The sequence below is a fragment of the Pollicipes pollicipes genome, unplaced genomic scaffold (genome assembly GCF_011947565.3).
Source record: "Pollicipes pollicipes isolate AB1234 unplaced genomic scaffold, Ppol_2.1 Scaffold_4881;HRSCAF=5763_pilon_pilon_pilon, whole genome shotgun sequence".
NCBI lineage: Eukaryota > Metazoa > Arthropoda > Thecostraca > Pollicipedomorpha > Pollicipedidae > Pollicipes > Pollicipes pollicipes.
Window position 1 is genome coordinate 50,761,060 of NW_023596576.1, and position 27,393 is coordinate 50,788,452.

Genomic DNA, 27,393 nt, shown 5'->3' on the forward strand with positions numbered 1-27,393 from the left:
TCGAGTAACAACACTTCACACAGGTGGAGGGACCAGCTCAGCTTCACTGCTTTTGTCTTTTTCTGTTGATGTGACAAACGTGTCATAAACATCTACGCGACGACATGCATCCAGATCCCTTTGTTACCAAGCATATGAATCCCATGACTGCTTTTGCATGAAATTCGATTGTGGCTTTAGGGTCAAGTACGAAACACAGGAAGCGCCCACTACAAATGCTGTAGTAAGTAGTAACTACCACCTATCAGCTACCAACTATCAGCTTTCCAATTCGTCTCACTCTTCCACTGTGTCGAACAAATCGTTCTACTTCCAGCATCCTTGTGGATAAAAAGTGCTGAAAAGAAAGCACTTAAGTGTGTTAAGTCAGTGATGTTTTAAGTCTGTCAAAAACATATTTAGAATAAGGTCAGAAATGTCTAGTGTGTCCAAGCTGCAGGCCATTTAAGAGAATTGTGAACAGTTATATTTACATCACATCATTTCTTATTACATTGCACCACACGTTCCCATGCCTACTCGCGATTTCCGAAGAAAAATGGAGGCTCACAGAATTGCTTGGCAACATCTATAAGCATTCACCTCCAGATCACCTAAGACGCGCAGACTTCTTAGTCACAAATGGACGAGCGGGGCCGTGTCCCACATGGTGCTGACACCAAGTCTCCAGGCCTTCCTTCTGGTGGTTGTGGGCGCAAACTGACAGATGTGTAATTTACATTGAGGAACCTCATGAGAAATGTTTTGCAATACGTTTTTACCAGGAAATGAACGTGACAATATTTTCATGGAGATGTCTTCTCAAGTTGGTATTGAAATCGTTTGACCACGCTCGGTCGAACGCAAGCCATTTAAAGTCCCACAATTCTGCACCCGCCCAGTTTCACTGCTCGCTAACGCTGACGACCGATGCAAAAAAATCTGTTTGCCAAGACAGCGGCTGCGCTTCCTAAATCTTGGCATGAATTTGCAATACAAATAACACATGAGCTAGCCCCAGGTTATGCCATGCTTTTGCCTTATGTCGTATGAAAAGTATAACCCAAATGGTTTTTCTACATTTGAAGTTAAAAAAAACATTGCACAACTTCTTTTGGGTAGAAAACAAGTGATCTTTTCATGGCTGCGTTGAATTTGAGGCACATCTGTGTGAACCAAAAAACACATATCTGTTACCACTATGACTGCGGTAGGCTTGAGATATTAATAAAATCGGACTGACTAAACAAGCCTAACCTGATAACCAAAACGCAACCTAATAGCAGGCTTCAATCTCCGGTAAGACAGTTGATTAGGCTGCCCGAAAACACTGTTTGCTATCATAAGCTAGTCTTAATCATATCATATCATGTCATAATTAAATGATAAATTAGTCTTAAATGCATTTAAACCTTACTCAGATTCACCGTTTTTCATGATACAAACGGATCGGGAAAGCGCCAAAGCAATTTTCCTTTCTCTGCTATATCACATCCAATGACGAAAGAGCTTCGCGAAAGAAAAAAACAAACACTGTATTTGCCTCAACAGCACGTTGCCAATGGTTGCAATGTTTGGGCTACTAGATCACAACTGACCCTACCAGGACAGCTCAAGTATTCACTTCTCCAGAAAACCAGACGACTTCCGCTCTGCGTGCCAATATGTCCAAAACCATGCAACGTAGCAGTATGCAACTTATACAGACATATTTCCGATTTCATGCAGAGTACGTCGGATCTGGCACGTAGTTAATGCATAACGGGTAATATTTCAAACAGCTTGCTTGCATTGAACGGGAGATTAGGGATAATCACCATCCTTTTTCAGACTTCGCTAAGGAGACAAACAATTATTTGACAATGGCTAAGGGAGAGGTGAGATTATCTAGAAAACTCCCGTTCATTACCAGCAGGCTGGTTGAGGATCATCCCTTCACATTAAGGGTACAGGGTTCCGCAAATATAACACTGCCAGCCTGCCGTCCGTGATCGGCGGATTCGTCGGCTGCGGCCGGAGCTCGCAACGGCCGTAGATCGCTGTGCATTACCCCTAAAAGTGTTTATTTGGAAATAAAAAGGGCTAGAGATAAGCCTTCGACGTCAAAACACGCAAAATGACTACTCCAGGGGATGACTTAGGCGTGATTGGGCTTAGCAATTGGTACGTGATTACGAGACATGTCGGGGAGTTTCACGAGAAAACGATAGGGGTCGCGTCGAGTCCCCTTCCCCCCCCCCCCCCTCCAGCTCAGAACGGTGGTTACAAAGCAGCCGATCAGTTATTTCTGATGGCATTGAAGTGATGCCTGAGGCTGTGAAAACTAGGTTATCTCACAATGTGTATTTAAGGGCGATGCACCTTGGGGCCTGTTAACGCATGTCAAGCAGTCGTTATCAAGTAATAGCTCCGATAAAATGGAACAGCACGCATGCCATTTATCCACATAACCGAAGAAAAATGCTGAAAACCTTTTCATGACTTCACCCTCAACTCGCTGTTAACTGCAGCACACCGAAACGTTCCCTTCTTTGTTCTAGCTGCGAACAAGACAGTTTGCCTTACAAAAGGCATGCATTCGTGGCCAACTGCGCGAACATTTCTATCGTTGTTACCGAACGTCATTATCGCAGCTTCTACTCCTCTTTTGTGCTGCTCCGTTGAACAGGCGCAGCAACACACAGCAACCTTTATGCACACGCTGGGGACGACATTGTGCATTCTTACAGCGACTGAAGGCTACGCAACTTGGCGTCGAGTTCGGTCGATGGATGCCGCCGGGGGTTCAGCAGGGAGGTGGCCACCTCAGTCGAGCCGGCCGTCCCTCGGGGGGTGCACGTGCTGCCCACCCCTGGCACCATGTCGCGCGTCCTCTCACCCCGGACCTCGGTGGCGTCCGCCCGCTCCCTACTGGTAATCGGCTGCCTCCTGCTGGCCGGCTACCAGTGCTTCACGCTGCTGCAGCTGTACCTCAGCGAGCCCGTGTCCATGTCGCTCTCGTTCACACCAGGCAAGGAGGTGGCCGTGCCTTCCGTCACCATTTGCGGCTTCCCTTATGATCGTGTCGCGAAGGCGCACCGCCGCCCGCAGAACGTCTCGATCGCGGAGGGGTACTGGCAGGCCAGCGTCAACCTGGGCCGGCAGGTGAAACGCTGCTTCCCCAGCTGCCGGCCGGACCAGAACATCCCATACCCTGGAGGGAAGACTCCGGTGAAGACCGGAAGCTGGAGCTCCTGGGTGGCGACGGTCGAGCACGCGCTGTGCCACACCTTCACACCGAACGTCACGTGGGGCCAGCTGGTCGATCTAAGCTCCTCAAAGAAGTTCCAGTTGAACATCGAAATATCAGTGAAAGCCAACAGAGCCACTACGTGGGATCACCGTGTTTTAATCCACCCGAAGCGACGGCCGCTCCTGACCAACCTGGACATCAAAGGAGTGCAGGAGGATCCGCGCTTTGAACTGAAAGGTCCGAACATCATGCGATTGCAAGTTTCCTCACGCATTCACGACCGCGAGAGTCTGCAACGTGCCAGATGCAATTCGTCTGCCGGCTACGGCTACGAGGCCTGTGTCGTCCAATGCTACCACACCCTCTGGGCGAACACACTGAACTGCTCGACTCCCGAGATGCTGGACGATTTCCTGCACCTGCCTGAGTGCTCCTTCCGTCAGCTGGGCAAGCGCAGCGTGTTCGCGCGCGGCTTCCGCGGCTGCCACTGCCTGCCCGCCTGCAGACAGCAGAGGTACGTGGTCGACGCCACCGTCCAAAAGCTGCCGGAGGGGATGTTCAGCAGCACTCTGATCCGCGTGCAGTTGGGTCAGATCCCAGAGGAGGTGGCGACGGAGCGTCGCTCGTACCCGCCGGCCAGCCTGATCAGCGAGATGGGCGGCTACATCAGCCTGCTGCTGGGCGTGTCCGTCCTCTCCGTGGGGGACGTGCTGAGTCAGATCATGAGCAAGTGCCGTGCCTTGTGGTGACCCGTCTGCCGTGACCCCACTCAAGACGAGATCTACCCGCGCAGATGTTCTGTAATTTGACCTTTATTAAAAGTTTAAATTGCTTGCAGTGGTTTTGAGGGCTCTGGCGGCGGCCACCAGGTTTATTTCTTAAATGTCCTGTTGTTGTTATCGATAACTCGACAAGCAGGAATATTATCTCCCACGACATATAGGCTGGGAAGTGAATCGCATCTATGTATGGAATGTGCACTGCGTGTCATGGACTCCAACATACCTTTGAGACAATGGTCACAAGTTGTGATCCACACGACCAAAATCGTCCTCGTGTATGCGTCCTAAGGCGTCTTCTAAACTTCGTCAGTTTACCGTATATGTACGTACAAGTCCCTGGAAGCAGGTGTAACCGTATGGCAAACCTTCGTTCAGATCAGGGTAAGCCAACAATACCCCTGACGCTAAAATGTTGCGATCTATATAACAGACCAACTGATACCGCGCCCAGTCGGAAGGTCGCCCAGGGGGTCGCTTGACCGCCCGACCCACGATGACCTACTGCTGGGTTCCCGTGTTTGGCGTGGTGGCCAAACTGTGTAGTGATTAACAGTTCAAATAATTGTACGTGGAACACTATCTAGCCTGCTTTACACAATCAGCGCACGCAGAAAGAAATAGCTTGATGCCACTCGCTTGCATTGAACATTGCAACGTTGTCCCGCGGACAAATTTCGGTTCATTATTTGCTACAGAAACAGATGAAATGGACAGAATGTGGGGCATATCACCAATGCAATGTGGTGTCGTGAACAATTCATGTTTCGAAATCGCAGCACTACTGCCAGATGAAAATAATTCCGCGGCATCGAATCACACAAACACCGTTCGTGTTAGATCTCGGATTGCAAGTGCCTAATATTTTTGCAATTTTGTTAAACCGGTCTGAAATTGTTTGACAACTTTTCCAAATGATAACGCCCTGGTTGAGATAGAAAACAATCGACTGCAATGTGCGGCAGGTTATCAAAAGCATAGAGTGGGTCAGGTTAGAGTTAACACATGTTTTCTTCAACAGTGACAAGTGCATTCACCGCACAGTCGTGGTTGTGGTGGTTATACAAAACAATCCACATCAGCGGTATTTGATCAGTGACTCCTGACTGATGTATGCTAAGATATTTTTCTGTCGATCACAACCCATTCTGAGCATTCCACAAAAAGACAGCTAATTTGCAATGGACAGTCGTTCTTCCGCAGAAAACAGTTTGAAATCTGCGAAGCATTAAAGTGTTTTTAATCTCAATGATGAGAGTGCAGGTTACAGTGCCCGAAATACTGGGAGATATCAAGTTCTGGAGGCAGGCTTGGTCGGCCTTTTCGGCTGAGCCCCAACTGATTTCAGAAAGTGTCACCCCTGGGTGGAGCCACTTTCTTATGTCTGGAAGGTGAGCTATGTTAAAAACCGTCGACTTGACATTCTGTTGATGAGCCTCTCAGAGATGCATGCCTTGAATTTCAGCGTTGAATGCAAACTGAGAAGCTGACGCCTTTTCCGCGCGTCAGCGGAACCATTGGAACTCCCATTCACGCTACACAAAGTCTCTTCCTTTGCCACCGCACGCATTCGAGGCAGGTGCGAAATATTCTGATTGGGTTTGAAGGGGGTGCCCGATGATTAGCCGCTTGCATTATGTATGAGGTGTGAAAGCGTGGATTTTGTTTATATGCTCTGGGACTGGGTCTGAGCCTCCCGTCCAGGACAGACGACTACGGTCAGTCGGAGTTGCTCTTAGTCGAGAGGTCAGCCGGGGCTGCTCATAGTCGAGAGGTCAGTTGGAATTGTTCTCAGTCGAGAGGTCAGTTGGAATCGTTTTTAGTCGAGAGGTCAGTTGGAGTTGCTCATAGTCGAGAGGTCAGTTGGGTCATCGAATTTTTGGCACTGCTCAGGTTGTCACTGTTCCCGCATCTCGGGGCGACAATGTAAACCCTTGGCGGAGGAGCCGGGCCGGCTCCTCCGTCAATTGCTTCAATGCAAATGCAAATTCAATGAGCTCCTTTCAACGAGAGCTTGAGCCATGAAGAGCGGGTGTCACGGAGACAATGACGATCCACACCATTTTTATGCGACAGACATACGTACATACATACATACATGCCACATATACATCTACCCATATACATATACCCAGGAATGGCGCTGAGTAGTATTTCGGCAGTGCGTTTTTGTTTTTCTTCAGATGAGCTTCAAGCGAGCGCCCCAATATCACAAGACTTGGCTCGTGACACTAAGGCTGAGAGTTCTATACCGGGTGAAGCCACCGTTTATTGGATCAAATGTGCCCATGGCCGCATATGTGTAGTTACGTCAGAGTGCGTGCGTCTAAAATTATCACCCCAGCCACAATATACCACGCACACATGGGTTAGCCCGCAGACGATCGATTCATTGTGTCACCACCACTCTCAGAGCCATGGGACCCCACGCCGAGCAGTGTTTCACCACTGCCGGGGCCCGCTGGTGCCGACGCCAACTCGGGCAGTGTCTGCCACCTCCACCGGGCCGCTGGTGCCGACGCCGACTCGTGCAGTGCCTGTCACGTCCGCCGAGGCCACTGGTGCCGACGTCGACTCGTGCAGTGTCTGTCACCTTCGCTGGGCCGCTGGTGCCGACGCCAACTCGGGCAGTGTCTGTCACCTCCGCCGGGGCCGCTGGTGCCGACGCCAACTCGGGCAGTGTCTGTCACCTCCGCCGGGGCCGCTGGTGCCGACGCCAACTCGGGCAGTGTCTGCCACCTCCACCGGGCCGCTGGTGCCGACGCCGACTAGCCGGGCCCTGCCGTGCCTGCTGTCCGCCGTCGCTGGCTGTCCAGGCTGACACCGCGGACTTGGCAGGCGGTGACATCCGGTGCCGCGCCACGGGGCGCGCTGTAAACACACGTCGGCGCTGCCGATGGCCCCAGACGGCTGGCGCGATGGCCGCAGCCGCAGTCTGCGAGCTAGGAGCGAATAGACGCTGCAACGCGGGTGCTTCTGCGTATTCCTTTTCTTCAGCTTGGATTGAAACGACACATTTGAGTCCTGCTCCACCAGAAGCAAGTGTAACGTCAGCAACAAATGAGTATTCACTTTCGCCTTATGGGGAAAGCGGGGACAGTTCAAGCGCTAAGTTCCATGTCTCCCGGTAAATTAAAATAAACATGGTTGGAAACGGCATGATTCAAAAAGCCAACATACCAAGTAAAATGCAATGCTTGCTACGCTTTGCATGCTTGGCATGTATACCACAAAACACCTGAAAGACCAGTAAAAAACATTGCCGTTTTGCCCCATCCCGTCATTAAGATAAACATTTGGAAGCATTCACACCTTCAGAGAGATGTGAATGACGCTTGAAAGGAGTAGAAATGGGATGCATTACTTCAGCGAACAGCACATCCCTTATATTTCATACACTCCCTTATCCTCTTCTCGCCTTATCCTGCATCACCGTGACGCCGCGCTTGTCAGGGCTGGCTGCACGCGCCAGCCACGAGACGGCCAAAGTGCCCGGCACAAAGTGCCAAAGAGTCCTCCGTCCGAACGCCGACCACACCTCCTCGGAGATGGGTCTCTGTGAGGGCAAAGCCTCGTCGGATGGCCCCCAGGCGCATGTAGTTCTGTCCCAACGTTATCCACTCCCCTTCCTTCCAAAGCCTTGAAATGACTACCACAGGCTCTAATACAAACAAGCAAGTAACCAAACAGCTACACCTGGCTATGGCCTTTTCCTTCACTGGTAGCCCATGTTGGCTAAGAGATGGACCGCCTTTGACTGTCTAAGTGGTCGCCACCTTTCTCTTAAGAAACAATAAATTGGTGAATCTTCCGACCAATCGATAGAACGGAGTGTTTTCTGGTCGAGGCACCAATATTGATATTGATGATATTGACACCTTAGAAAGATTCTGGCTGGGTCGTCAACCAACGGAAATTAAAAAAGACCGAGCATTATGTCTTCGGATCAAGCCATACGAAAACCAATCTGACTGAGACAACCAAAGTGAAAACTTCAACATGTGTTTATTAGCACATTCCGGCATGCAACCATGTCCATGTGCCAATCGAAAACGGCATCGTTGTTATTCATCAAACTGAATTTACTGCACTGCATAGTACACATGCGAGTCAGTTATGAACAACACGATCAGCCACATGCGGCTAGGCGCAGCAGATTTTTCTTGGTTGAGATACAAGTCCGCGCGCTAAACCGCAGGGTGCTGGAATGTTGCGGCCACCAGACAACGATGGAAGTGGAGCGGACAGCAGCAGCCGCTGTCTTTGTGGAGTTCCGAGTCTGCAGACACTTGGATCTGCAAACTCAACGCACTGGAATGTGGAACGGGGAAAGATATGACAAGATTGCCTTCTAAGATCTTTGGAAAGATCGGACGCACTAGTAATTCCCCCGCCATTTGTGTCAACCCTTCCCCGAGGCGGCTTTCCGAAAATAAGGCCAATGGCATTCATATATCTCATTTCGGTTATAGTGCGTGAGCATGAACGAAACAACAGCTTGAATGTTGCTGGGCTCTATTCTATATTGGTTCCATTTCATGTGGTCAAAAGGAAAAATAATGCAACCTTCCCCAAAGTTACTGAGGTCTGGACTCCACCGTGGAGCTCAATGGTGCATACGGTCATACCTGTGATTAGTTTCGATGTAGGGCTAATCATCAGCTAAAGGTGCAATACCACGTGCGTCGTGCTAAGGGCATGCAAGAACCTGGTATGCACGGACAAAGAAAAACACGATGGCGGCGAAAAGAACGCTCCTACATCCACAGTCTGCCGGCGGCGCTACATTTGTGGCATGGTATCGGCTCCAGCGAAAGTAATGATCACTGACTAGGTTCAGGGTTTTGAGTGGCCAGTCTGTTATTGCGCTATAAATGCCTTTCAGTATTCGTCGGGCTAACTCCCCAGGTATTTCCCTTGAGTTTTTTTATTGGCGTATTAGTTCTTTGCACATGGTCTCGCTGTTTACCACTCTTGTCCAGCTCAGCAGACCATGTCTGCAACATGCGTCGAGTGCGGCGAGCGGTGTCATCAGTTTTCCGCGCCTAATTACGGCGAAAGTTGCGATTCAAAAAGCGTGGTCTTCACTTTTGGACGCAGCCGCCTTCCAGTTGCTCGATCGACCCCAGCATGTTAAGTGTGACACCGGCACTTAAGGACCCAGTTAGCCTAATTGGAGGCGATGTGCATAATTTTATTAGCGTATCCGCTTCATTGCTTGACCATGAGCATGTGCGCCTCCCACGCCCCCTTGCTTGAATGCAAATGCCGGTAACAGCTCCTTTCCTCGCGGACCAGCTGTCGCTTCCGCTCCGCCGATTATTTTCCGCGGCCGCGGAAGTGACATCTTTGTTCAGGCGCGCTGTTTACCATACAATGCCAGGAGCAGGCGCGGCGAGCGCACACAATGGCCGCCCGCGTGGTCGCCCGCTGCATTGGCATAATGAGACCCGCTGCGGACGAGCTGGAACGAGCCGGAACGGAGCGGAACGAACTGCCGGCTAGGCGGCGGTCCGTGTGCCGACGCAGCGCGCTGGTGTGCCGCGCCGTCACGCTCGGAGTCACGCTCTCATCTCGTGGGGCCCCACTGACGGCCGGTGCGGCCCTCAGTCCTGTGGTGCATGCGGGACGGGCGGGGGCAGCGGCTTAGCCTCCAGCAGCAGCGGCGGCGACAGGTGTTGGGTGCAGAGCCTCGCGGGACGGCCTCTGCTCACGGGTCCGCAGAGACCGCGCCGGCTGGACGCCAGCCCGGCGCGGTTAAGCGCCGTTAATTGGCGCTGACCAGTGGAACTGCAGATGGCCAGGGGATGTATGGAAACACGGAGGCATCACCTCCAGCCTCTTGTTTAGTCCTTAGACTGATAACAATTGACAACTTGCAATACATTATGTAAAGTATATGCCATGTGATGCAACTACCAAGCTGTTCTTGTCGGTATAATCACATAACTTATATTGGCAATACAATTAGCATGTTATTGCCTATCAAGATGGCTGCCACGTTCTTGCGGTGGTTGAAACCCAAGAATAAAGATGGTTCTCTAGTTAATGTCACATAATGCAGTTCTCGTCGACAGCGAAACACATAGCTCGTAGCACTAAGCAGCTGCATGTTAATGAAATGACATGCAAGCACGATCATGTCCGCCTCGCGTGATTGGTACCACAGTTCAAAGAGAAAAGGAATGCGCTGGGCGCAAAAGCCTGTGGAACCATTTAGCCCACTTACCTGTCGCAAACAGGAAGGTCTTCTGAGAACTACCGCGTATGTTATGTAATACATAACATTTTTGATACACAGCATGCAACATGTATTTAATAATTAATATGTGTTGTATGTGTGGATGTACGTGCAAAATATTGCAAGCAATTACAATGCAGGCACTTCAAGCTACGATGCATGCGTATTTCAGATCGGACATTGGACCAGCTAGGTGCAGAAACATCTATTACCCAGTGGGTTTGACTGCCGCATCAACATATCCAATCATGCAGAGAAGCGCGGTAATACCTGTTGTTAGGCGGACAGCGAAACTGGGTATCAAAAAGGCAGTAAGAAACTGTACGTCGTGCCAGACACAGAATATTTCCCATGTGCGTTGACCACAAGTTTACAAGGTCTTGCCTATTTAGGTGTAATATACCAAAAGTATCACATTTAGGTATCATATATCGGATATGGCTAATCGGGACATTTGACGACGACGTCAAAAACAAAATGTGCGTTAGGCGCAGGGAGGACGGAAGCCATTGGGCTTCACCAACCAACATCTACCGAAGTCAGCGACTTTTGCCGGCATACGTGCCACGTGACACGTCACAACGAAAGGCACTCTCTATTCTTCAGGGAGTCATAGAGATTTGGAGGGGAACGCCAGGGTGTGTCCGATATCTGGCATTCCGATCTTGCCCGGGATGAGTGGCCTCTTACGCAGACAGCACCACCGCATAATAATGCGCGGACACTTAATCTTTCACGAGGCACGTACATGGGAGTGAGGTGGTGGGGCTGGGCTGGGAGGATGCGCTGGTGGTGATGTGAAGGGAAATCATTGAGTCAGGTTCGGAGCAAACTAACACTAAAAGCACGCACAAGTCTACCGGGAAAACATCTGTGTGACTGGCTACACTGAACAATCTAATCGCATCTAAATTTGAGCACACTCGTTCTTTATGTACTCTTTCTAAAAGTTATCCCCCGAGGCAAGTGAGACAGCTATCAGGTGGGAAAACCCCGCACAGCGCCTTTCCGGAGCGGGCACTCTCCCACGTAAATGGTCCGACAGAGATGATAACAGCGGGCCGAGCACGTGACCCTGGGCGACGCCCTGCACGCCTGCGCCGATAACTGCAATCGACTGTCATGGCCAACAAATGCGGCTGCAGGCCTTAATGCACGGTGATGACTGATCGATCAGCGCTGCGTTCCATGCAAGGGCAGCGGTGAAATTGGCCTGCCCGGTGAGCGTTGTGGGCGCTGACGAACGACATACGAGCCAGCTGTGCGGTAGAGGCGTGGACACGTTATTTTCGCTTCGGGTGATGTCACCACCTGACGTTATGTTGTCACGTGCTGCTTTAAGACGAAGCTGAGTATTGTCCGATGTTTCACTGCTTCCGGTCTTGTTTTCGCAAGCGTAAACATGAATGTGCGCTCGTTCTAGAGGGGCTTGAGGAAAAACACACATGATCTGTTCGGTGTAGATTACTGCGCACGGATATGATAAGACAAGCTTGCATTAAGCGTGATAACAATTTTTGATGGTTTAGGCGCGCTACAACGATACGACGGCTCTCGTCCATTGTGTAACATATTTTCCTCATTCATGGACATTTTTGCAATGCTGTTCTAAGCTCTGTGGCCGGCGCTACATTCTTATGTGCCAACAGCTGTGCTTCATAATATGGCGGACATTCCGAATCTATCAACATTTTGAACACACCTACTCTTCTCATACAGTTTCTGAAAATTGTCCTTCAAGACAACCTTTTCTATTGGCGTTGGGCATCGAAATGCCTGGCTTTTTCGACCCATCGGGCTCGCTTAACGTGCGTCCCCTTTTCTCCCAATAACGAATTGAGCGCCAGGTAAAATCTTGGACCCCGAGCCTCCTTCTCCTCTGCCCTACCAAAACCTCTTTACGGTGATTTTTCAACGGTATTCATGCATGCTGGCAAGGGGCATGGTTCTTGTTTTCTGCACTGACCGCTGCCGTTAAGCGTTTTGTTAAGTCTTCCAGATGACGGCATACTATTTCTTTTCTCCCTTCGTGAAAGCGTCCGAGCGTCACGCGTATGCCATCTGATTTATCGATTACCATATACCACCTATAACGCATTAGTCACTGTGCAGCTTATTTGTGCCTGACCATTTCTTCCCAGAAAATCAAATCTGATTGCGTTAAGGCACAAAAAATGTAAGAGATTCGGGATTAGGGAATGTTAAAATATACATGAGCGTGTTGCTTGTCATGAGAGGAAGCGCCGAGTTTTAAGAGCTTTACATTCTAAGCACCGTTTAAGAAGATGAAGGAAGAAAAGCAAACTCCATCGGACGCTTCAAATGAAATGTCCCAATAGGATTTTTCCTTTGAGACCTCTTTGCTGATTGCAATTATATTTCTTCGTATTCTAAGTAATTTTGCGAGCTAGCAATTGCTTTTAGTAATTTTCGTTGCAAAAAGCAGCCATGTTATCGGATCAGGCAAGGCCGTATATGGGAATCAGGAATCAAAATTTGGACGGATGGCTAAAAGCTGGCTACCAAAAAAGTGAAAATATTTTGAAAGGATGCGGTGAATAAAACAAAACAGAAAACAACGATGATTTTAGCGCGGTTAAAGTCAACGAATACTCGTCTTTTGTCTTGCCTCCATTGGGATATAAGACATGCATGATCCACGTCCTGGGGTTCGCACTTATTCTATTATGTATTGTGAAATTGTGTTACTTTCTAGGGATTTTCAATTTGAGGTCGGGCCCATACTACAGCCGTGCATGTGATAGTGGTGTGACGCACGTGGAACGTGACAATGTGGCCATTTTTTGTTTTGTTTTCCTATGATAAACGCAGCATTTGCAAGTAGTCCAATACATCACATGACAGATGAACGCCAGGTTCCTCTTTCGTCACGGGGGCTTAAGAGTAAAACGAAATCAGCACATCGCGACTTGGAAAAGAACGGACAGTCGCTCTGACAAGGATGTGAATCGGTGTGTACAGCCATGCAAGCGCGTTCGTGCAAAAACCACGCATTCGGAGGTTTCGTAGCGTATTTCAGGATTGATGTTAGATCTCGACAGCCTGGGCAGATAGAGGCATAAAGGCACCTATGTCGTGAAGGACGATGTACCGTCTACAAATAAATTAACTTCCCCAACGCTCTTGAGCTCATAGCAACGCCAATAACCGATCTGAAAGCAGTCAATGATGTTGTTCGAAATCGACCTCAAACACCATGGTGCCTATACCATACGAAGCATGGAATATGCTTGAAATGATGCACTCTCAAGGATGTTAATGTATGTGTGTAACTGATGCCCCAAGACCTCGCATTTGCCAGCGGAGAGGAACAGGAATTGCCGTTGCTCTGGGACTTTGGCTTTGGGACGAAGCAAATGGGTCCAAACTGGACGCTGTACGGATTCAACCAGTTAGAAGGTCGAAACTGTAGCGTAGCATTGCAGGTCATAGGGAACGATTGGGCATGACAGACATGATCAGGTAAAGCATAGTTTTAGGTTGCAGTTTTAGTGTTTCAGTTTTAGGATATGGCGAACGATAAGACGAGGCAGATAAGCAAAACTTAGCTTTAGCTGCTGGCAAACGACCGAGCGATATGATATAAAGCATAGGATTATTTCACAGCAAAAAAACATGACATGATAACTGCAGTCCCACCTTACAGCAGAAGAGGAATAAAGATAACTATACAAAGTGCAGACTCTGGATTACCGAGAGGATTAGGTCAGATGATCAGGCCAACTTGAAAAACATGTGCTTTGTTAAGAGCAACGGCAATTGATCTCCAGAAGACTGAGCGTATTTGCAGGCATATTTTTCCCTAAAGCGAACGCCATGGCGAATGATTGGGCAGAGCTGCCATGTTAACCAGGGTCTTGGGTTATTTCATCACTTGGATAAAGAAAATAGACAAAATATAGCTTAAGTCGTTCGCAAACCACTGGACGAGGTGAATCTGTGAAACCTTGGTTTACGTCACTGCTAACGATTAGGCGAGTGCTATGTGTAAAGCGTAGGTTTAAATACTAGCAAAGGATTAGGCAAACCCGATGCTAAAAGTATTTTTAGGTTGCATGTCTGTTTTGTGCAAAATCGTGATACTTCATAATCAGTGAGGTTATATGCATGCTTTCCATTCTTCCATTAACATTTCACCGGCTTCCTTCCCTGTGCTCGACACTGCACTGAACCACTGCCCAGGAATGGGCAAGACTATCCGAAATGCACGGTTTGTAGATCGACCGACTTAAGTAGCGCTAAAAAATTGAGGCACATAGTAGTCTGAACGTTAGCGAAACGGACACATCGCGCGAACACCTTTGATGTATTTTCAAACAACCAAGACAGATGACGCGCCATAAAACCACCTCAACTTCGATGTATTGATATTTTGGTTTTATTTGCAATGTGCAAATAAAATCAATTTTTTGTTGCAATGTGCTTTTAGAACTGCCCTTTCCTTCATCAGCTAGGTTTTCGTCTACCACAACCATTTGTTAAAACATAAGGTAAAAGCAATAGCACGAACGAAGCATATCAAATGCAGCAGCGAATGTCCTGCATTCGCTGTTAGACATGTGATTGTGCACGGGGCTGGCTTCCAGGTGTTCGTGTTTCCACTGAGTTGCATGATTATGAAGATGAATTTCGCGGAACCCTATACATAGATAATTAATTGCTCGAGGTCTTATCAACGAAGAGGTCAAATGACAAAACTCTTGACGCAATATTGTCGGGTTCCGCTGAGCATCCGATGAATCAGGTGATGCTGCCGTCATCCTCTAATACCTGAGCTCCTATGCACGCCTTTGGTAGCATGCCACTCGAAAAAAACTCGACAGCAATACAACAAAGCATAGGTCAAGGATAGACATCAAACCACCTTTGGTGGCGCCCTTGCCGATTGCAAAGGTCGCGAGGCCCTTGCCGCACTTCTGGCACACTCGGTAGCTCCTGCCTGCTTTGTGCCCGACGCAAACACGTGGATGGAGCCACTCCGCCCCATCCTCCGCCCCATTCGCACACAGGAAGCGACGCCTGCGTACATTGGCAATGACGACGCTTGTCGTGAGCCATCGGCTCTAATACCTGAGCCGATTTTCCTAATCTTGCGAAGGCGAGAGAGAGAGAGAGAGAGAGCACAACGCGCATTTTGCACCTGCCCCCCTCCCCCCGGTGGCGCGCAGTCAATCTAGGAAATGGAGCCGTCTGTTTTCCGGACTGCCGTCGCCATCCCCATTTCCTGCGTGGTGAGGACATAGGGCGGTCTGTCGCTGCACAAACGCTCGTGTTTGTTTTGGTCCATTCTTTGCCTGTCCGCGCTCCATTCACATTACCGGCACATCAGCCGGAGCACCCTCGGAGTGCACCAGGGCATTAATACGGCGCTGGGTCCAATGGACGTGTTTGCAGCGGCGGTGACCTGGATGAATGCGGTGATGTAAGACGTGGCCGACTAGCGTAGGGCGCGGCTAATGGTCTGATATCATCTGACCGAGTCCTTCTTACAGCAGTCCACTCAAACTATCAGGCAGGGTGCAGCGACGTTCGTACATTTTGGGACCAGTGAAAGGGCGGCTTTCTATTTCGCCACATGGCCAGCAATTAAGCCGTCTGAAGTGCACTTCCTCTCCTGCAGTAACTGACACGGTTCTATTCAGAGTTATTCAGTTGTCGCCTGTCAGACAGAGGATCCAATCTTAACCCATTTCAGCTCATTGGGTCCTGGCGCTTTCCCGAGCGCGCATTCGGGACGACTGGCTCCATTGCTGCACCGCTCCTAATTGATTTACCAGCTGCGGAGCAGCAGACACCAGCTCGTAGGGGAAGGGAGGAGGCGGCGCTTCTGGCTCAAGGACCCAGCTTGAAATCGCGTGTCAGCTGCACTGTGAAAGGTGTAACACCCGCAAGAGTGTTCTGCGGGGAGGGAGTTGGGCGTCACTCTGTTGTGGTCGGCTCGTCAGTCAGGACGCGGTCCCCGGCTGTTCTGCTTCGGAAGGAGAAGGGGGGGGGGGGGAGGGAGTGTCACTCTGCTGTGATCGGCTCGTCAACCAGGACGCGGTCCCCGGCTGTTCTGCTTCGGAGGTGGGGGGGGGGGGGGGAGGGAGGCGTCACTCCGCCGTGGTCGGCTCGTCGGTCTAGGACGCGGTCCCCGGCTGTTCTGCTTTGGAGGGAGGGGGGGGGGGAGAAGGCATCACACCGCCGTGGTCGGCTCGTCAGCCAGGACGCGGTCCCCTGGATGAGGTCGCCCCACCGCTGCGTCCCGCTCGCCGACTCGGCGACGTCAGTCCCCCCCCCCCCCTGCCGGAGGTGGGGATACCTCCCCCTCCGCCGGATCTTAGGTCGCCACATTGCTCTGAAACCAACGCCGTCTTCCGGAGGCCGGAAGGCCAGCGCTGAACAATCCGTTGACGGTGGTTTGGGCTGCTCGGGTGCATCAATGGCCGCTCGTCATGCAGGCCCCACTGTCAACCGAAGACAGGACAACGGCTTCAGGAATGAACGCACGTCTGATGTTACCCCGTGGTGTCAAGCTTCCTTGGAGCTGCGTAGCATCCGCACAGTCCTTATTCAACACCATTCATGGTGAGTTATGGGTGCACGCAGTTTGCCAAACCATGCCCTGCTGTCAAGTCTTCAGCTGACTGATCCGACCTTGAAAAACTCACCATATTGACGACTATTTTCAGACTGTTGACATCAGTTATCTTTACTTGCGGTGAGCCTAGATTATAATTTTGACAGATGGATTATCAAGATTGAGCATTTAATCAGCGCTCATGGACAGGGTGGTAGCCTCCGCTATGATTTTGCTTTCTAAGCAAGTGCGAATACTTTCACGACACCGACCAGACAACAGATCCGCTCCGTCAAAGCTGCCAGCGGTCCTTCCATTTACTTGGTGGATAAACCTACCACGCAGGCCGGTTTCTTACGAGCGCCGTGTCTCAGGCGTGCTTAGTTCTGTCGTCGCCACTTCACATTCTCGGCGCCTCGCGGCCACGGCGGCGCCGGCGGCAGGTCTCCACGCCTCCGGTGCTATACCGGCCGAACGGACAGGACGCAGGCGGCGACAGCGGCCGACCCCCACGCCTCCGGTCTGTACCGGGGCGAGCGGGGCACACGCCAGCGGCGCCACCTGACCGCCGCCGGCGCCAGCGCCGACAGTCGGGTGGCAGGCGGGCGGGGCGTGGACAGCGGTGGACCGTGGCTAATGCGGCCTGTACCAGCCCGTGCGCGCAGGATGTGCGGGGCCGGCCTGTGGGGCAGGTGGGACGCGTCAGGCTGGGGCGAACACGCCGAGTCAGCCGGCCGGCAGGTGCGAAGTCATGAGCACGTGCACGCCGACCGAGCACACACCCGTCACTGTATTGGCCTCGACGAAGGGCGCGCCGGAATCCAGGGCTTGTTCTTTGGTGAAGAAAGGGGCTCTCCGGCTCTTTCCGTCAAGTGGATGCGTTCAGGGACGCCATCGTTCTAATGGAGGCCACCACGAACGCTTCTCTGCTCGAGCAAAACCTACCCTTCTTGTTATAGGATGAGCTTTCAGAAAGCAGGGTCTCTGGCTGTCCAGCTTTGAAAAGCTAGCGTAGCTCAGCAAAGTTACCGCGCCAACGCTGCGTATGGTTCGGCATGGCTTTACAGGTTCGACTGCTGGAGGACGCCGGCTGAAGACGCGGGTAGAGGAGCGGGGGTGACTCCCGGCTGGTTGTGAAGCCGGAAGCAGATGACTCAGAGTGGGCTAGGAAAGCAGAACAGCCCCGGATGCTGCACCAACACCGCCCCTGCACCCCCGGGCGTTGCGCTACCACCTGCAGCGCCACGGGCCCTGCGAGACTCAGGTACAGCCGACTCATGTAGCGATAGCAATGTGAGCGCAAGGTTCTTTCTCACCATTTTTTTTTACATTCCTGTTATTTGTGAGCGTCATTCTGTGTGCTGTCACTTTTAACACAGAGGAATCTCCCCTTCTCAGTGTCTTTGCCAAAACTCAGAGTAGCGGTGCGACAGTGAGTTGACATATACCTGCCAACAAATCGCTGAGATAAGTTGCGACAAAAATTGCGGCCAGGGTTTCGTAGGTTTGGCCAAAGTGACGTCATAAAGTGGACAGACAATGCAGAAATTTTGGCTTTCTACCTCACTCCGTGTTCACGATAGTAACTTTGAAAATGCAGCACGCTTATTAGTCCTGACATAACATGATTCATCATAATGTCATAACGGCCTATGTAAAATACAAGGTTGCCCTAGGTAACCTCGTAATTACCTTAAAAATCGATATCTTGTGTGCTAAAAGAAATTGAGCAGGGAAGACACACTTCATTCTATTCTTGTCAGGATCATCATCTTGTTGGATCCAAAGAAACGTGTCTTATTCTTAAATGCCAAGTGCTTCCACATTGTTCACATCGAAGAGGGCCCTAAAAAACAATGGCAAGCGTCAAATCAATCGAAAATGACGGTGGGGCGCAGAGAGTTTAACCACTATAATTCCATGCTTCTCACGAACCTTACTCGCTAGATGAAAAGTCCTTGGCCTCTTCAAATGGCAAGGATGCAGAAGCTTTTTGCGTGCCACGAGAAAACTTTCCGCGGGGCGTCACAGCAGCCAAACACATAATTTCTGTTTACTCTATCATACATAATATACTAGAAAATATACAGTATATATTTACGTTTGGCAGTGATGTAAAGCTTTATAACGTCGGCAAAGTCCCTCACGTACTCTCGCAGTGGACTCCACGCGACGTTTGTTCCGTTGGGTGTTACATGTGCTCACAAATTTTGTACCTGGTTGTGGATCCGACGCCAATGGTCTACAATGGCTGATGCGTCGATAATGAAGCAATTAAGTTAACGAGCAAATATCGTCGGTGGGGGCTGGTCGTTGGAGGTCGCAGCGAATAGCAGCAAATGGCAGCCTTATTTATCTTCGAGCGGAAATGCGGCGTGAGGCAAACGGAGCGCTGACTGCAGACAGCTTCATTTATATTGCTCGCTCAGGCGCCCTGCCTAAAGGAAAGCAGGGATTTTGCTTCTTGGACCAGAACGTCGTTCTTGTACGTGACGGGAGCCGGAACGTGTGATTACGCGGGTGGAAGCTCAAAGTGGCCCAGCGACGCCTCTCTACCTTTTGGCTGAGTTGTATACGCGGGCGAGAGAGTCTGTACCCGCGCGATGTCTGGAGCACCGAAGGTTTGAGCATGTAAAGATGTTAGCGGAAGCCGAAGTCATCATGAAAGGTCCAGGACAGGGATAGTGGTAGGTAAGCAAAACTAAATAAAAATACCAGAGACGGAGATTTTTCTTACCTTGCGTCAGGTCGTGACGTTGAAGTGGACTTGGACTGGGTGTAGAGCTGTGAACGAGCGAGTTGCGTGTTAAACAGCATGTTCCGATGCGGTGACTTTCTTGTGAACTGCAACGATTCTCAGAAAAATCGTTTTAATGAAGATAAATTACTCAACGTTTGAAATTCGACAATCAGGGGCGCAAATCTCGGCAGTCTTGACGGAGAGAAAAATAGCGATTGATCTGTTTTGAAACCGGACATTTGGAACTGGCCCATGTGTAAACGAGATTGATAAAGCTACTGCAATGCTATTTTAATCCCCCGTCATTCATCGTGTTGTAAGCTCGTGACCAGTCACCATGAACTTCTTAAGGTCAAAAAGGTCACCGACCTCGAATGGACACCAGTGACCTTTTGCTTTGAACCAGTATCTAGGTTCAAGGTGGTTGCTAAAAAGGTCTGGGTGCACTTTGGACACCAATCTTGAATTTGGCCGTGTTTGACGCAAAGGTCATAGCCTAGGAACCTCCAATTTTGACACTAATGAGTTCACGTTTAGGCCAACCCACCCGGTGGATTTGGTGTCTTAAGCTCCCTCCATTCTTGATATCTCAGAGGGCGGGGGTCAAATTGACCCCCAACTGAAGGAAGGGTATTCAATCAGCCACTTGGGAGCGTGCTAAGGCAATGGGCAAAGCACACCGGTGCTGGAGTTTGACTAGCAGCCAGTGGTCTAGATTGCAGCTTGGACCTTGGTAAACTTCGACCTTTCTGCCTATATTGCTGTCAATCCACCACGATTTCACATTTTGAGCTGTTGGCGACGCGAATTACTGTCTCTCTGGGCGCTTCATGTTATGCAGACGACATTTCACCAATCGCGTACGCATTACGCATCGCGTGCCATTAACCGACAATGTGATTTCATGGAGAGTCTCGGAAGAAACCAGGAAGCGTGAGTCTTGAGGCTATCGCCCTCCGACAGCCAAGTGAAATGACCTAAAAGTAACGTATGGAGATAAAGTGGGCAATGCCAATTACTTTCAGCTAATTTAGCATAAGTCCGGACACCTCCCAGCAATTAGGCGTGTCTCTCCCTTCCCTTTCCTCCGATGGTGATTCGACTGCGATTTAAGGGATGTCCTTTGACATGATTGTGTGGTATGAAGTGTTGTCAAGCAACACCTTTGTCGCACTGTTTACTTGTAGATTACCCGTCTTGGGCGACGTGGTCTCTACATACATCCACCCACCAACACCACAACTAGCAGCCTCACGCCTCACCGAGTTCTTTGGAGCCGGGATCGCTAATGATGCGCGCTGCGTAAAAACGCCAACGCATGCATAAACCAACAAAGGCTTGTGTAGTGTGCCAATATGTACATGATTTGATGACAGCGCCCTTCATGCGATAGGGCTTGGAGTACATTGAGCTGCCCAACTTTCCAGTCGTGAGCGCACGCAGTGTACATACACGCCATGCCTGGTCGCACCGCGGCGTCCCGGTGTTCAGCAGTTAGACGTCACCCCATTCAAGCTGCTGTGATCCCCCAGATCCCTCGGGGAGATGGGCGCGCCCCGAGGGCGCCCGCCGCTGACCGGAACGGCGCGCCATGTCGTAACGCTGGGTCGTAATGAGATCCGCACTGGGCCACGCGATGCCAAAAGCAGGCCGCTGCGACTGCAGTGCGGGCGGCCGCGCCGGACGGAGCGCGTTACGACGTGACGGCGAGACGGCAGGCGCGTCACGTCTGGGAGAATGCCATCCGCTGCAACCGCACCCGACGCGTCTCTGAACCTCTGCCAGGCTATCACAACTGTCGGGATCAGCGGCGGCATCAGTTTGAACCTGTAAAGCGCGGTGGAGGCCTTTTGAACAGGACGCTAGGGGAGCCTGAGCGTGGTGCTGCGCTGAATGCCGGTCAACGCGGGCGGCGCGCTGCGCTGAGCGCCGGGACGCAGGTGGCTGCCGGTGCGGGGAAGGCGGACGGCCGGCCGACCGGCAGTCTGCAGTCAGCGAAGGGTGGGGGTGCGTGTGCGACGTTCGGTGATGGTCGGGCGGCGGCGGTCGGCACAATGCGCGCCGCTCGGGCTGTGATCGCAGCGCTGCTGCTGCTGCCGCTGCTCAGGCGCGCAGCCGCCGAGCCATGCGAGCCGCGGGGCGCGGACGCCGCGCGATGCCGGCTGGACACGCTGGACGCCGGCCGCGTGAACGTGACACAGCTCGGCCGTCTGCGGCGACTGGAGATCGAGTGCGCCGACTCGTCGCATGTCAGCGTTGACTTCGCCGTTGCGCTGGGGCGCGCGTTCGGCGAGCTGCGTGAGCTGGCGGTGGAGCGCTGCGCGCTGGGGCACCTCCGGCGAGGGGTGTTCCGCCACCTGCGCGGCCTGCGGACGCTCAGCCTAAGGACGTTCAACCGCGAGTGGACGTCGGCGGAGATGAGGCTGGAGCGGGGCTGCTTCGAGGGCCTCGAGTACCTCGAGACGCTGGACCTCGGCGAGAACAACATGTGGGCGCTGGAGTCGGGCGTGTTCGCGGACCTAGCGTCGCTCAAGACGCTCAACCTCACTGGTAACAGCTTCCAAGAGCTGGCCGAGCTGCAGGACGCTGGCATCAGCGACAGTCTGCAGGTGCTGGACGTGTCTAGCAACGGTCTGCTGGAGCTGTCACCGGCCGGACTCAGCTCATTCGGCAGCCTCCGTGAGTTGCACGCGCGCGCCAACCACCTGGCCGTGATCCACGACGGAGCGCTGCGGGACCTCAAACGGCTGGAGGTGCTGGACGTCTCCGACAACCGGCTGGTGGCGCTGCCGGCCATGATGCTGAACGAGACGCGTCTGCTCCGCGACCTCCGCGTGCAGAACAACAGCATCCGCGTCCTGCCGCCGAGCCTGCTGTCCGACCTGCCGCAGCTGCAGGCGGTCAACATGTCCCGTAACAACCTCAGCTCCGAGTGGATCCGAAAGGACACCTTCGCCGGCCTGTTCCGTCTGATCGTGCTGGATCTGTCGGCAAACCAGCTGGACTCGCTCAGCGTGGACGTGTTCCACGACCTCTCAAGCCTCCAGGTGCTGGACCTCAGCCGGAACGTGCTGACGTCCGTGCCAGACGGCGTGTTTTCGTCGCTGAGCAACCTGCATACGCTGTCTCTTTCGGACAATGCACTTGCTCGGCTGGGTCGCTACTCGCTGGCCGGCCTGCACGTGCTGAGCCGACTGCGACTGGACAACAACCGGCTGACTGACATCGCCGACCTCACCTTCTCCAACGTTACCAGTGTGGAGCACCTGCTGCTGCAGCGCAACCAGCTGCTGTCGGTGCCGGCGGCGCTCAGGCGGCTGACGTTCCTGAGTCGGCTGGACCTGGCAGACAACTTCATCAGGGACGTGCCGGTCGGCGCGCTGGCGCCGCTCCGCCAGCTCAGCTTTATCAGCCTCGCCGGCAACCAGCTGAGCAACGTCTCGGTCGGCTGTCTGACCGGCCTGAGCTCGCTGGCCGTGCTCGACCTTTCCCGCAACCGCATCAGCGGCGTCGAGAGCGGCGCCTTCGACGCTGCCGCCGGCCTGCGCGTCGTCCGAATCGACGCCAACCGGCTGAGCAACGTCAACGGCCTATTCGCGAAGCTGCCGGCGCTTCTCTGGCTGAACGCCAGCGACAATCAGATCGAGTTCTTCGACTACGCCCTGATTCCGGTCGAGCTGCGCTGGCTCGACCTCCACAACAACCGGATCCGCAAGATCGGCAACTTTTACAACATCGAGTCCAAGATCAAGCTGGAGACGCTGGATCTGAGTCACAACGAGGTGTCGCACCTGGCCGCTGCGTCCGTGCCCGACGGCATCAAGTACTTCATCCTTGCCAGCAACCAGCTGACGACGGTGGAGCTGGGGACGTTCGAAGCCAAGTCCCGGCTGATCCGAGCCGACTTCTCCTCCAACCAGCTGAGCGAGCTGGACCTGCAGGCGGTGACGCTGGCCGGCAGCGAGGACAGCGTGGCGCCGGCCGAGCTTCTACTGGCCGGCAACCCCTTCTTCTGTGACTGCGCCATGGACTGGCTGCTCACCATCGACACCATGACGCCGCGACACAAATACCCTCAGGTGAGGCCTCACTGCACTCACCGTGATGGCGAGGCTTCTTACTAATCGCCAAAGTGACTGAAGCACCATTGGCCGGAATGGACCGAGCGATAAACCGATTTATAGTTGGCTTTAGTCATTGGAAAGGCTCGCTTGAAGTGGATCGGTTTTGTTGACGGCAGTGTGACCGTGCCGAAGTTTTGATGACTTGAGCTCGCATTTCGATGGACGACAGCAAACACAGGAGTCGGCAGGAATGGGAAATGAGCGCGCCCAGAGAGAACATTGCAGTTTCTTGAAATAATAATTTAACATCTGTTTTGGTGAACTTAGCACAGCCTTGTAGCAGAAAGTCACGAAATTTGATCCCTTTTTAGCGGACGTCGATCCGCTGAGCCCAGTCATTTCACCAGCTATGTAAGACTCCCGTCGAACAAACCTAAAAGCAGCGGCAAATGCCGTCTCTTGCACGACTATAATTTAAGCGTTTTCGCACGGACGCGAAACGGGCCGCATGTGCCTGCACATTCTCCCACGATCCGCCATAGACGGATGTGATTGGATCAGACACCGTGGTCACCCGCTCGCCGCAGATCTTTTCTCTTTTGCTGCAAATCAAGGTGGTCACCGCTCGGACAGCGCAGATAACGTGCTGCTTTGTCGGCGGCGTGGATTTGCGCAAGAACTGCCTCTGCGCCGGATTTCCATGAGTGATGCCAGCAAGATAGAACAGATCAGACAAAATTGGGAGGACAGGTATCGCTAACGAACTTTGCAGCGAATGTGCTGGTCATTGGCGCCGGCTCGAGGTCTGGCATGGCCAATAGTGAGGCGCGTGAAGCATGGCGACAGGCCTGTCGGTGACTAGATAAAGGCTGTCGGAGATGCAGGTGCGCTGATCGGAGCAGGGAGGCTCAATGCATACACCGTCGCCTGCGTTGACCTCCCTATACACTTTCCTGTGTCCAGCAAAACTATGCGTGGACAGGACAAAATTATTGCACATCATTCGAATCGGTGGTTGTTGATTGTCAGAACTTTTGTCGTGAAGTGTATCGCAACATTACTTATCCGCTTAAGTGGATTCGTCGTTGAGCAAGTATGGAGCTATGAAGCGCACCGGACTGAAGCAGTGAAGCAGTTAATCTCTAGCAGGCTGCTGAGTCGGTGATTTGATTCCATGGATGCTTGTGTACGCTGATGTTAAGGAATCATGGGCGAAGCATCCTCCGAGTAGTTTGGCGCAAGGGTGCGAAAGGCGATTTTATCTTGATTTTATGCCATGAAACGCTGTGGGTTTGTATAAATTTGAGGAATGGTGCAGACGGGATTTTTATCTCCATTTTATGCCATGGAACGCTGTGGACTCGTAAATATTCCAACGGGGAGATGGTATTCCCCACCCGCTTTCGCCGCTCTCGTCTACATCATCTCCCGGAGACACTGTGCCAAGCATGAATATTCTGAGGGGCGAAATGCGACGACGTACAGCTGGTACGTAATCAAGAAGGGAGTGATGATTGTCGTTTGGCTGGTTTTGTATAATTGCCATGTGAGTTGCATAACCCAATAGTGCAGTTTTCTCCGTCGTCCAGTGTAGTTTGTCTGACGGTTTTCTCGCTGCCTCGGCAGGTGCTGGACGCGGAGCGGGTGATGTGCCGCCTACTACGGTCACCGGGCCATCCGATCCCGCTGCCGCTCACCAAGCCGGCCGACTTCCTCTGCAACTACGAGCGGCACTGCTTCGCCCTCTGCCACTGCTGCAACTACGTGGCCTGCGACTGCGAGATGAAGTGCCCCGACGGCTGCTCCTGCTACCACGACCACACATGGAACACCAACATCGTCGACTGCAGTAGCCGAGAGCAGCTGGCCATCTCGCGGGAGATCCCGATGGACGCCACGGCCCTGTTGGCCGCCGGCAACAACATCCGAAGCCTGGAGAGCCACACTTTCATCGGGCGCAAGCGGATCCGCCTGTTGTACGTCAACAACTCCAACGTGGAGGAGATCCAGAACCGCAGCCTCAACGGCCTCTCGGCGCTCCAGGTGCTCCGGCTCGAGAACAACCGTCCTCCCGGAGCTGTACGGACACGAGTTTGACAGCCTGCAGTCTCTCCGCGAGCTCTACCTGCACAACAACCGCATCGCGCGCATCCACCCGGCCACGTTCGCCAAGCTGCACGCGCTGGAGGTGCTGACGCTGCACGGCAACCAGCTGACCAGCTTCCCCGTGTGGCAGCTGACCAGCCCGTACCTGGTGGAGCTGACGCTGGCGCGCAACCCGTGGTCGTGCGAGTGCGCGTTCGCCGAGCGACTGGCCGGGTATTTAGCTGACAACCGCGCCAAGGTGGATGACGCCGACAACATCCAGTGCGAGTACGCCGCCGCGCGGCCCACCTGCGCCGGCGGCCTGACGACATCGGCCGTGCAGCGACCGGCCACCGACGGCGTGCTGTTGATGGCCGTGCTGGCCGGGGTGGCGCTGGTGGTGGCGGCCGCGGCGGCCGCGCTCGTGTTCCGCTTCCGCGCGCGTCTGTGCGGCGGCGCGGCGCCGGCCGCCGCCAAATCGTCGCTGGCGGGTGCTGCGGCGGTGACGGTGGCGCGCGAGGCAGAGACGCAGTTTGACGTGTTCGTGACGTACAGCGCGCAGGACACACGCTTCGTGAACGAGGTGCTGGCGCCGGAGCTGGAGCACGCGACGCCGGCGTACCGGCTGTGCCTGCTGCGGCGCGACGCGCCTAGCACCAGCTACCTGGGCGACGCCGTGCACCACTGCGTGCAGGCGTCGCGGCGAACGCTGCTCGTGCTCTCCAGGAACTTCCTCGACAACGAGTGGTGCCGGTTCGACTTCAAGTCGTCGCACCTGGAAGCGCTGCGGCGCGCGCGCGGCGTGGTGGCTGTGATGCACGGCGTGGAGCGGGCCGAGCTGGAATCGGACCTGCGCGCGCTGCTGCGCGGCGCCGACTGCGTGCGCTACGGCGAGCCCGACTTCTGGCGCCGGCTGCGCGCCCTGCTGCCCAGCGGCCGCGGCCTGAAAGCGCTGTACGGGTTCGGGCAGCCAGCATGCGCGGCTCGCGACGCGGCGGCGCTGCGGGCCGTGCTGCCGAGCGACTCGCCGTCGCCGACGTGTTCGACGGTGGTGTCGGACGACCGGTCGGACGGGCCGGCGCACGGCCGCTCCGACTCGAGCCACGCGCTCGTCTACAGCGCCCAGGCGCCGCACAATAACAGCTACAGCAGCATCCAGCCGAGCGAGCACACGTACATGACCATCGAGCAGTACCAGACGGCTGGCCGGCCGGCCACCGACGCCGACATCTACTGCACGCTGGAGCCGGAGGTGCAGCCGCAGATGCCGTCGGACCCGGACCATCCGGGCCACCAGCACCACCACCAGCGCTCGCTCTCCCACTCGCTCTGGGTGTAGCGCCGGCGCCACGCGGCCGTCTGTGCAGCTGGCGGAGTCTGCGAGCCCCGGCACCCCGCGACCAAACGCACCGGGCCGTGGCCGGCCGGCGCCGTTTTAGGGCATTCTCTCATCGGTATGCGGCCCGGGCGGCCGGCGCAAAGGTCGCTAGCCTCGTGACCCGGCGCTCATCATCCCTTTCGGAGGCGCCAGCCGGGTGAGCGCGCCGCGCACTTCACCTGTTCGGAGTGTGTTGCCATCGGGCGTCGATGTGCGAATTACTGGAGGTGCCCCCAGGGCTAGTGATGTGCGAGCATGTGTTGACTGCCGACCAATGAGATTATCGTTCCAGTGATTTCCCACCTGTTAAAGAGG

At 53.3% G+C, this 27,393-nt stretch overlaps 1 protein-coding gene across 1 annotated transcript; it reads left to right on the top strand.

Annotated features, from left to right (window-relative positions):
* Positions 1-2,838: 2,838 nt before the first annotated feature.
* LOC119100565 (toll-like receptor 6) lies at positions 2,839-25,679 on the top strand (the record flags this gene model as incomplete). The annotated part of the gene is made up of 3 exons (XM_037223646.1): positions 2,839-3,941; positions 21,659-23,630; positions 25,242-25,679. Coding segments are annotated over exons 1-3 (3,513 nt in total), but the record flags the coding sequence as incomplete, so codon positions are not given.
* Positions 25,680-27,393: the final 1,714 nt, after the last annotated feature.